The 12,158-nt window shown below is 42.4% G+C and overlaps 1 protein-coding gene across 12 annotated transcripts in view; it reads right to left on the bottom strand.

Moving 5' to 3' along the window:
- The window catches only part of myo18ab (myosin XVIIIAb), a 245,579-nt gene that overhangs the window by 46,089 nt on the left and 187,332 nt on the right, over window positions 1-12,158 (bottom strand). For all 12 annotated transcript variants that reach the window (XM_044202307.1, XM_044202313.1, XM_044202303.1 and 9 more), the window contains 5 exons: window positions 8,476-8,583; window positions 8,079-8,171; window positions 7,020-7,130; window positions 2,540-2,644; window positions 688-834 (listed from right to left, as the gene is read on the bottom strand). In XM_044202307.1, coding sequence (XP_044058242.1) covers window positions 688-834; window positions 2,540-2,644; window positions 7,020-7,130; window positions 8,079-8,171; window positions 8,476-8,583 — 564 coding nt within the window. The remainder of the gene's footprint in view (window positions 1-687; window positions 835-2,539; window positions 2,645-7,019; window positions 7,131-8,078; window positions 8,172-8,475; window positions 8,584-12,158) is intronic.

Here is a 12,158-nt window from a genome sequence, read left to right as displayed (position 1 = left end):
ACTCTTTGCATCTCTTTGTAGTTGTTTTATGTCTCTTTGTAGTCATTTTGCCTCTCTTTGTAGTTGTTTTGCGTCTCGTTGTAGCTCCTCTCCTGTAGAATCAGATCCCAGTTTGGGTTCAGGAGGCAGACACCATCTCCACATTTAAGAGTAGGCTTAAGACTTTCCTCTTCGATAAAACTTAAAGTTAGGAAGTTAAAGTTAGGAAGTCGGAGTACCGGGAGAAAACATGCAAATGCCACACAGTAAGGCCCCCGCCGGCCGTTGGGTTTGAACCGAAACCCTCTTGCTGTGAGGTGACCGTGCTAGACTTTTAAACATGATGCATCATTTTTGTTGAGTAAAACACCACTAAGTAAGTAGCAATCAGCCCATATGACAAAAATATAATATGCATGTGCACATTAGCTGTTGTGCACATGCACGTATCCTTGGGAGCCCCCCTCCTGAAAATACATTCCTGTGCATGACTTGTACAGACCTCCGACTAAAGTGTGAATTCATTTATTGTTCATTTTCCATTCCATCTGCGTCCAGTATAGAGATTTGTTTGGTTTGGGATATCTCTAGCCTGGCCTTCCACAACACTAAAACTGTCCAATTGTATCTGTATCAGACTTTAAATTGTACCTTCTCTCTGTAGGTGGTGCAGTAAGTATACAAACAGTGGTGTTTTCATGGCTGTACCTGGTTCTTGAGCTGGGCGATCTCCCTCTTGCTGGGTGCGTTGTTCTTTATGTGGTCTAACATGATCTGGGCATCAGCCAGCAGAGCCTTGGTTCGCTTCAGGTCCTTCCTCAAACGCTTCTCAGTCTCTATGTCACCACCTCTCTCCTGGGAAACAGGTACAGTGAGGTGTGGTGATTCAACTGATACATCAGGGATTAGACATGGAATCAATCCATTCTACCATTTAAAGGACCAATCCCTGAATTGTGTACCATATAAATTTGAGTTGCATTTACACACAATTTAAGAGTTTGGCTTGTAGATGGAAATACAGTATACAGTACATGTAAAATCACTATTTTGTATTTCTGTCAACTAATCATTATTAAAAATACAGTTCTGTTTTATTGCTGTGTTAATATTATTGATATAAACAAACTTTTAACAGCATCAGAAAACATTAATAACTTATATCAGTCAACCTGGTTGGTAGGCCTATAACACCACCACCAACATCACCACATTCACACACACACACTCACTCACTAACAACATCAAAACACACTTCCACAGTTTTTCGCAAATACACACAGAGCAAGTGTTCATTGGGTTTTTTTTGTTTGGTGTTTTTGTTTTTTCCATTAATTTCCTGATTTTATGAAAAACTAAAACTTTTTTCTTTTTCTTTTAATCTCATTATTACTTGATGCTTTGGCAATATTGTCGTTGTTACACTCATGCCAGTAAAACATATTGAACTGAATTGATTTCAGGGTTGTCTCATGTTAGTGTGTGTATTAAAAATGGCTTATTTATTACCTCTACCCAAATTTATATAAAACACTATTCCCAATGTTAAAGTTGTTTGGGAAGATTAGATGACTGTCTGGTTGAATAAGATTGAGTCTATGAATTTATTTGGAAATGAAATTATCTGGAGGATTCCCCTAACTCTACATATTTAGAAAACACTAATATCATAGTTCGACAAAATCATCTTGACTCTTGACTCAACTGAAACTGAATTTTTGGCATAGTTGCTTTAAAAAAATGACTTGTCTGTCGATCAACTAAGTGATGAATCGTTTCAGCTTTAGAAAAAATTATGTTGTGAATTTTAGGGGTGGGTTGACCTTTTCTGATCACAGATTGTGCACTTAAGAAAACAGAAAAGGAATTCTGTTGATTAAGTCTTGGGATTTAAAAAGACCTTCATGTTGGGTTATGTCAGTACAAGAAACCCCACTGGGGAAGTGCACACACTGGGTCCAAATAATCAAGTCTCTGTGGTCACAGAGGACACCTATATTTTATATTAATTTATTTTGACTGGATTGGTTGCAGCAGGCCACTTTACGCCTCTATTCCCTGGATGTCAAGGTTGGACATCAGTCTGAACTTAATCAATACTGGTGGCTCTCTTTTCGTCTCAGATGCAGTCGGCAAAGTCAGATAAATATTTTATTCAGTCAGTATAAATGACTCACTTCAATTATATAAAATGCCCACATCTCCACCCACACACCCCAACAGCAGTAGTGCTCTATCTTTAGACCATTTACCATTACTAACATTCTGTTACTAGCCAACTCTGCACATAGCAAGTGGGCATTTGATGTGCTGTGAATGCACTGAAGAAATTTACAGATGCACAGATCAAGTCCTGTAGGAAGATAAATGTCTCCTGATTTATTATTTCACATGAATTTCTTGTTAAAGTTGAAACGTTTAATCTGGAGTGACTGACTTTACCTCAGATTTCACCATCTAGAGGGATGCTGCAGGAAATCACACCAAGGTGTTTTTTACATATTCTATCTAAGATCCTGTTCTAGTTTCAACAGGTGTGTACTGTGTACAGTGTAGTTACCTTGTCCTGTGCTGACAGAAGCTTTGACTCCAGCTCTCTCTTCTCTTTCAGCACCTTCTGCTTCTCATCGTACTCTTCTTCAAGCTGGACTTCCATTTGCTTCAACTAGATACACACACAAAAACATACTCATAGAAATGAGTAAATTCACAGTTCTATCTGATCACACAGGAGTACATACAGTAAATTAGTGCACATATGGCTGCTGACCTATGACAATAACCAACATACAGTATAGACTTCTAAATGTATATCTAACAAGTCTCAAGCCCTCAAAAGTCCTGTTAGTGCCCCTAAAGGCTATTTAGCATTTTTTACCATGGTCGTCATCTTAGTTTAGCGTGTACAGCTGTTTGATTGTGCCAATCTATCTAGTAGATAATTGTAGTAGTTATAACAGTAGTTAATATATTTCACAGAATAACTGAATACATTGACTTGCTCTTGGCGCTAGAGAAAAAGTCAGGGGATCATCAAAGTCAGTAGGATTCATCCTCTGGGGACCAAGAATGTCTGTACCACATTTCATGGAAATCAATGTAACAGATGTGGAGATATTTCAGTCTGGACCAAAGTGGTGGACTGACCAGCTGACCTTGCCATTCCTTGAACCATGCCGCTAGCGTGGCCAAAATAATGCCAGACGAAAGGCCATAGGGTCTTTAAAAGTCAACTTAAAGGTTTTTATCTCCTTTGAAACATGAGTGTTAAGCAGGTTTCATGCTAGTGCGTGTAGTGTAGTGCATGTTAGTGCGCATGCGCCAGCCTGCATGCTGCCTGTTGCCGTAGCTCCGTCTCTTTGTCTTACTTTTTCCAACTTTTAGCTTTCCTTTTTCTTCCAAACTTGAGTAACTTGTGTGTAAGTATAATTTAAACTACGCTCTTTACGAAAATGAGAGTAGAAAGTGTTTTAGTACTTTTTTTCGCCGTGGAACTTCTTCTCCCGCTACTCGGTCAGGGCACCACTGCAGATCAGCTGTTTGGCCGCATTGTTTACACCAGGGAACAGCTGATCGCGCTGAAGCCGAGTGGCATGGCGCCCAGGACAACCGATGTCCCCACTGAGATCTGGAGGAGGACACACCGAGGATGCAGAGGTGGAACGAAGCGGCGAGGGAAGAGAGAGGGGTGCAGACAAAAGAGACTTAAGAACAAGAGATTTAAGCCGTGTCTGCCTTCTCTTGTCATGGGCAACGTAAGATAACTGGCGAATAAAATGGACGAGCTAACGGCGTTAGCCCAGAGTCAGACAGAGTTCCGTGACTGTAGTTTGATGTGCTTCTCAGAGACATGGCTACACCAGGATATCCCGGACCATAACGTTTGCGTCGACGGCTTTCAGACTGTTCGGGCCGACAGGGATCACACCGGGAGCGGTAAGTGGAAAGGCGGCATGCTTGCTGTGCTGCTCAACAACAGATGGTGTAACCCTGGTCACGCTACTATCAAGCAGAGTATCTGTAGCCCATACATTGAACTGTTAGCTGTGGGACTCTGGCCATATTACCTGCCACGTGAATTCTCACATGCCATTGTTGTGGCTGTTTACATCCCCCCCTCTGCTAACCGGCATCGGCGTACAACGCCATTCACACCGCCATAGCACAACTCCAGACTCAACGCCCGAGTGCACTCATATTAATCTTGGATGACTTCAACCATGTCAGTGTTCAACAACACTGACTAATTTCACCCAGTATGATCAAGCTGGGTGTAATCCGGACATTACAACATAGAGCCCAAGAAGTGCCCACTGGCTCAGAGGGTAAGAAGAAAGAGGAAAGGCATGTCCAGAGTGCACTCTCAGCCTGTGGTTATCCTACTTGAGCTATCAACAAAGTTAAAACAGCCAAAAAACAGGACAAAAGGGGAACAGAACCAAGAAGGAACGGTGTCTCCATTCCTTATGTATCTGGACTGTCTGAAAAACTACAAAGGATCTTTAGACAGCACGATGTTCCTGTTTTCTTTAAACCAGGCAACACTTTAAGACAGAAACTCGTTCACCCTAAGGACAAGATGCCCACACAAAAACAGAGCAATGTAGTTTACTCAATTCAAGGCAGTGAGGAAAACTGCAAAGAACGGTACATAGGTGAGACTAAACAGCCACTTCACAAAAGACTATCAGCACAGACGACACGCTAACTCAGGATTGCAGAGCACCGTGCATTTGCATCTAAAAGCTACAAACCACACATTTGAAGACAGCGAGGTGAAGATTCTAAGTAGTTAAGAGTTGGTTTGAACGGGGTGTCATGCAAGCCATTTTTGTGAAAAAAGAAAACCCCTCTTTGAACAGAAATGGTGGTCTGAGATTCAATCTGCCCAAAGTTTACCACAGTGTATTAGCACCTTGGTCACGCCAATCATATGTTAATCAGGTACGTGATGAGGGAGGTGCAGCCAGAAAACAATAGGCCTGATTACTGATTACTGGGCCATCATGGAAACAATTAGGTCAGTTCCAGGTGAAACTAGCTAATCAACAGATAGATACTCAGGTAGACTCCTTCCTGAGGGCAGGGCTTATGTAACACAGAGTAGCTTACATTTCTGAGTTCCCGTTCCATTTTTTCACAATTGAGAATGACTTTCAGATGGGAGCCGAAACGTCTTGATTCTGAAAACAGTGTCCAGATGACTACGACTGAAACCTTTTCTACGATTCACCCAGTATGTGAATTGTCCTACTAGAGAGGAGAGGACACTGGACCTGCTGTATGCTAACGTTAAGGACACATACAGCCCCCCCCCCTCTTAATTTGTTCTTTAACAGACTCGATACACAGGCTCCTGCTCATCCCCCCTCTAACTCAGCTGCTGTCGGCCCTAAGACTCCTCCGTGTCCACTGCTCCCCCCTCCCCCATCTTCCTGGGAGAGTCCTACTCCCCCCTCAACTGGCTATCAGGCTAACGGCCCTCTTCACACTACTAATGACTCCCGCCCTCCCCTGACTGTAACCTCTGCTGTGTGCCTGACTACTGACCAGGTGACAGCTGATGAAACTCCACTCAAACAAGGCTGCAGGCCCTGGTGGAGTTAGCCCCGGGGTGCTAAAAGCCTGTGCCCCCCAGCTATGTGGAGTCCTTCAACATGTCTTCAACCTGAGCCTGAGTCTTCAAAGGGTCCCTGTTCTGTGGAAGACATCTTGCCTTGTTCCTGTGCCGAAGACGCCACGTCCCAGTGGCTCCAAGGACTACAGACCGGTGGCACTGACCTCCCACATAATGAAGACCCTGGAGAGACTGGTGCTGGAAAAGCTGCGGCCCATGGTCAGACCCCTCCTAGACCCCCTTCAGTTCGCCTACCAGCCCCGGCTGGGAGTTGAGGATGCCATCATCTTCCTGCTGAACCGCATCCACACCCACCTGGACAAGCCGGCAAGCACGGTGAGGATCATGTTTTTTGACTTCTCCAGTGCTTTCAACACCATCCGGCCAGCCCTGCTGGGTGAAAAGCTGGCAGCAGGTGGAAGCCCCCCTTGTGTCCTGGATTTTGGACTACCTGACTGGCAGACCACAGCACGTGCACCTGCAGCACTGTGTGTCGGACAGCGTGGTCAGCAACACTGGGGCCCCTCAGGGGACTGTCCTCTCTCCCTTCCTTTTCACCAACATCACCACGGACTTCAGCTACCACACAGAGTCCTGCCACCGTCAGAAGTTTTCTGATGACTGCTGTGGTGGGATGAATCAGCGGTGGTGACGAGTCTGAGTACAAGGCTGTGGTGGGGAACTTTGTCTCATGGTGTGAGCAGAACCATCTGCAGCTCAATGCCATCTTGGACAGTGTCTCCCACCCACTCCATGACGTGCAAAAGGAGTACCTTCAGCGGAAGACTCATCCCCCGAAAAAGTACCACAGGGCGCCTGCCTGTGGCCATCAATCTCTTTAACTACTCCCTCTAAGGGTAGTCTGTATGACCCTAAGTCATTAAACTGAACATTGATCATTACATCTCTGCAATACTTGACATAATTGTGCAATATTCTGTGTAATACTCCTGTGCAATATTTTAGTTTAAAATTCCCTATTTATTGATATTGATATTACTCATCCCTCTATTACTGCTGTGCAATATCCTCCGTCTCATTATAACCATAAATAAGCTACACTTGACAGTTCATGCACTATTACCTTATACCGTATTATTATCATCAACCGGTAAACCCACTTGGTACTTCACACTTATTTTATTTTATTCTTATACCCACTTGGTACTTAATTTATTTTCTGACCTGTAATATAGTGTATTATATTTTTTGGTAGTACTTCTATTCCTGTGTGCACTGACGTAAAGGCAAGCTGCTGTAACAAAAGAGTTTCCCCTCAGAGATCAATAAAGTATTTCTGATTCTGATGCCAATAGGATTATAAACTTGTAAAGTTTTGTGTGTAGTTTTGACAGGAGAAACAGCTCAGACTCTGGGGGGCAGTGGTGAAATGCGTGGATGTATGTGTAATGAACCTCCTTACCTTCTTGTTGCAGGACTGTCTGATCTCCTCCACCTCATCGTCTTTGCTCTCGATCTCCTTGGAATGGGTTTGACGCAAACGCTCCATCTCCATCTCCAGACGCAGCTTGGCCTGAAAGAAAAACACATATATTGTACACTCTGCTCCCATCATGGCTTAAAGGAACACTTTGCTGATTTTCAACCTAATTTTTTCAACCTCATTATTCATAGGTGTGCATATGTCCACAGTACTTGCTGTTGTTCTCTGTATTGCTAATAAAGTCTGCTCATAGTGGAAGACGTACAGGGTGTTAGAAAAGGAGAAAGTAAAGGTTTTCGCACCCTGTCTGGGAGTATCACTACAGCTTAGTCTGCTGCTGAAGTTGAGATCTGGTTTCTATACACCAAAAAAACTAGAATATACATTATGATCAGTATGGATTCACAGTTCATATCTGGCTCTGGCGGCCACTGATGGTGCTGCTGTCCAGCTAGAGGCCAGAACAACCTGCTAGTCCAGCTGGAAGCAGCTAGTACCCCCAACACATATGAATTTAGTATGTTTGTTGGGCAGGCAAATGTCCTGATCCTCCACCTGGATAACGGCCTTTTCTCCCTGCTGCGGTCTTTAAGAAGGTAATGGATACACCAGGCTAGCACTGAGAGCCTCAGAAAGAGCTTCTACCATTAGGCCACTTGGATCCAAAATGCGGTCACTGCATTTAACTTGCAACTTTCGCCAAGTGGTTGCTCATGGTGGGATTTGTTGGGTCTCTGTAAATAATATTATAAAGAGTACAGTCTAGACCTGCTCTATAGGAAAAGTGCAATGAGATAACTTCTGTTATGTATTGGCATTATAAAAATAAAATAGAAAAAAATTGAATTTGTCTGCTGGATGTGTAAATAGGCAACTGCTTGCTAACTTGCCAACTTTTTAAAGTGATAATACGTCAGGGCTTTGTCTGTCCATTTATTTTTGTGTTCTTCGGCCCCCAGTGGTCAGAAATTGACAAATATATAATATATAATATATATTATATTTTCCTGTGATGGGAACACTGTGCCCTGCCTTTACCTGCTCCAACATCTGGATGGTGCCGGCCTGCTCGTCCAGCTCCTCCTCCTGGTCCTTCACCTTGGCCTCCATGTCGCGAAGCTGCTTTCGCACCTGAATAATAAAAAATTGTCCAAAAACACATACACGTACATAATAAATATATAAATATAATGAAATAGAGCTTATTCTCTTGAATAGGCAGAGAACAATTACATTGTTGTGGGTTTGTATTTGTATAAAAGACTGGATGTCATGATTGACTGTATTGCTAAAAAACTGCTGTATCACTGAAAGATAGCATTCTGCAAGTTCTGTACAAAGTTTCACTACAAAGAGCTCCATAGCAAAAATGAATATCATAGCAATACATACAATAAGAAAGAGGAATCATAAAGGAGAAGGAAAGAAAGAAGACCTTGGCCAGCGATGCCTCATCCTTGGATTCCTGGGAGTTGAGGTCCTGCAGCTCGGCCTCCAGCTGATCCAGCTTCAGGTTGACTGCACACACCTCCAGGTCCTTGTCCTGCAGGACAGAAGGTTACAGTCAAAACAGAGAGGAGGGAACGGTCAGGGAATTACAGAATTTACTCGGGGAACCACCTGGTAAACCTGGGAAAACAAAACCGAATTAAGTAAAATTTGACCATTAGATTGATCAGTCTCTTAAGGATTAAATTATTTTCAAAAGATTGACCTTGTCTTCTGCTTCAAAGAAAACACACAGACAACTTTTTACTGATTAAATGAGGACATTTATTTATAGCTAAATGCCTAATAACTGAATAAATGATGGATTAATAAGGTATATGATGAAGAAAATAAACAAACACATGAGTACAGTTATGGAATGATGAGGTAAACGTTAAGTTATTGGCAATAATGAGGTGAGGTATGTGATTTGACAAAACAATGAGATGCTAAAGTAATGCTAGGGCGGGTAACTTATCTAAAGGGGAATTCATTTATCTTATCAACTGTTATCACAGCAAAACCGTGGTTTACCCTACTGTTTTGAAGTGCTGGCAAAGATGAGGCGTTTCCACCATCTTGCCGATGTGGTGTGCAGGGTTGAATCCGCTGACAGACTGCCTGCTGAAATAATACACCGCCTCCCCCAACTCAGGTTAACAAAGTCTGACATTGACCCAATTTGATCATCGTAAGCCTTTGCAATCCTGAGTTAGGGGGGACAGTGATTATCTCAGCAGGGGCTAGTCAAAATATTAACGTTCATGTCAGGCGCAGTCCTTTTTCGGCAGGCAGTCCTTGTGGCTTAGACTCTATGATTTAGGAGCCCAGCAGGTAGCACCCAGGTGACTCTGTGAAAGCAGTTGGTCACCAAGCTGATGAGGTCTCCTGGCGGTCTCGTTTCAGGGCAGATGGCAAAGGTCTGGGCCAAGTTGCTGCTGGCACAGTTCTCTGGGAGATGCAGGATTCTAAGTTTCTTCGGCTCTAACCTTTTTGTTGTGTTAGAACATAGACATTGTCCAAGCTTCTTTCAGAAGGGCTTTGCTTTCAAAGTTGGCTGGCTTCTAGCGACTCGGGGCGGCTTCTGTTGAGTCTGTGATGTTGTGTCTTTTTGAATAAAATATCTCTGGCTACACTAACTTCTTCAGCTAGGATTCAGTAACTTAAAAATACGGATTAAGAAACTTTTAAAAGGTAAAATAAAACAACCGTTGAGCTCAAAGGTGAGGACCAGCCTGGAGCTGATATGTTGGTGAAACTGGTTTTGTCAGCTTGCCAAAGGAGGAGGAGTTTTAGGTGTGGAGGAAGGCTTTCACGCTGAAAAATCTATTTCTTTGTTTGAAAGTTTTAACACAGCTCGTCATGTTTTTCTGACTACTGAATTTAAGTTTTACATGCCAAATATCACATACTCAAACATCACTATGGCCATACAATCATGTGTCGAAACATAAAAATAGTGATGAAAAACATTCAGGGAAACACAGAAACACAGATTTGTTGGGTCTCTGTAATTAATATTATAAAGAGTACGGTCTAGACCTGCTCTATAGGAGAAGTGCAATGAGATAACTTCTGTTATAAATTGGCGCTATATAAATAAAATGTATTATAAATAAAGGAGGATGTTTGTTGAATGCTGTTTTGTTTAGTCTCTCCTCCTTTAGTTAAACTAATCCAGAGAGTAATTTTATTGTCTTTAAATTCTGCTGTTGCTCCATAAGTGTGGCAAGACTTATCTTTCCTCTGGGGTGGAAAGTTCTGGTCTTGTCTGGCAAGTATCCAAATTGATACCTTTACTGTTTGAGAGGGGAAGAAGTCAGTTTGCAGATCCAGATGTCTGAGCAGTTTATTCAAACCTCCCACCATGTAATTCCACACGATCGTAGACGGTGCTGCTGTGTGTTTGTGAATGTGTGGAGATATTCACCCCCCTTTTCTCACTACATAAAAGATGTGAAATTACAAGGGAAAGTGTATACAATGTTGCACAAGGCATGTACTGTAGATTTTCATTGTCAGTAATGATCTTGATTTCTTTCTGATCACCGAATCCTGGCTAACCCAGGATAATATAGTTCCCCTAACTGAAACTTGTCCCCCTGGCTACTCCTACCTGAACCAGCCCAGATTAACAGGCAGAGGGGGTGGCCTAGTTGTTTTTATAGAATAGTCTTTCTCTACCTTTGAAGCCCTCTGTTTTGTTATTTGACAGTCTTCTGATTCTTGGCGATTTTAATGTGCATGTATGCTGCCCTGAGAATTTTTAGCTAAGGAGTTTATACATTTTAAATTTGGTAGAACTTACCCATATCAAAGTCCAAGAATTTGCATCCTCTGATTTCCAGATTTACTCTTCAATGGAGGAAGATATTTTAAATGGTTTTAACAGTACCTGCTCAGCCATTCTAGACAGAGTTGAACCTTTTAAAACAGGAAAGCCTAAAAATACTTTTCAGCCCTGGATAAATGGGGACATTTGTTCATTGAAGAGAATCTGTCGGAAAGCAGGACGGAAATGGAAGGCCACACAATTAACTGTTCACCTTGATAGTCTAAAAATCTTAATGAAAAACTCAATTCTACAATTAAAAATGGTCAAGCAAACTATTTCAGTGAGATCATTGAGAAAAAAAGAGCATAACACCAGGGTGCTCTTTGATATTATTAGCCACACTACAGATGCCCCCCTAATGTTATGTGAGGAGTTTCTATCTTTCTTTTCCAACAAAGTCATCACATTAATAAATCAAACTACCCCACTGTCTCTTGTAACACCCAAACCACATTCTCATCATTTGTTCTGCTCTCTAAATTAATTTCACCCTGTCTCAATTGATCATTTAGCCAAGACCATTACCAATATGAAGACTGCGTCCTGTTCTCTTAAAATCCTTCCCACCCACTTTCTTAAAGAAGTTCTGCAGCTAGTTTGTCCTTTTATTTCAATCATAATCAATTCCTCTCTCACATCTGACACTGTCCCCGATCATTTAAAGTTGCAATAGTCCAACCACTTTTCAAAAAACCCTCACTAGATCCCACTATCCTGAACAACCGTCTTCATATCTCCAAATTTCAATTCCTGGCAAAGGTTCTAAAAAATAAAAAAAAATAGTTGCAGAATAGGTAATTTCATTTATGACTGGTCTCTTCAGTCGGGCTTAAAAGTGGGCCATAGCACAGAGACTGCACTCCTCAAAGTCCTCAATGATCTTCTTTTAGCAGCTGACTCTGGCCACTCATTTATTTTAATCCTTTTAGATCTCACCACTGCCTTTGATAACATTCAATTTTAATTGAGCGTCTTAAAAAATGGGTTGGCATCTCTGGCACAGTGTTAGACTGTGTGGAGGTGGGTATGGTTAGCTTTAAGCTGCAGAGGGAGAGGTGGGGGAGTTGCTCAGGTGAGCAGCATCAAGGAGAGATAATTGGCGCAGCTGAACCCAGTGAACTAATTATTCTCTCCTTAAATACAGTAGCATGCTGGACTGTGGGGAGAGGCGGTTGGAGAGCGGATGGAAGAAGACCCAGAACAAAAGCAAGAACGACCAAAAATAAAGAACCTACACTGCAACACTTGTGTCAGCGTGGTATCTCAGGGCCAAGACGAACTCTCGGTAGCACGAT

Source organism: Siniperca chuatsi, linkage group LG7 (assembly GCF_020085105.1).
Source record: "Siniperca chuatsi isolate FFG_IHB_CAS linkage group LG7, ASM2008510v1, whole genome shotgun sequence".
NCBI lineage: Eukaryota > Metazoa > Chordata > Actinopteri > Centrarchiformes > Sinipercidae > Siniperca > Siniperca chuatsi.
This window is presented reverse-complemented; position numbering and strand designations above follow the sequence as displayed.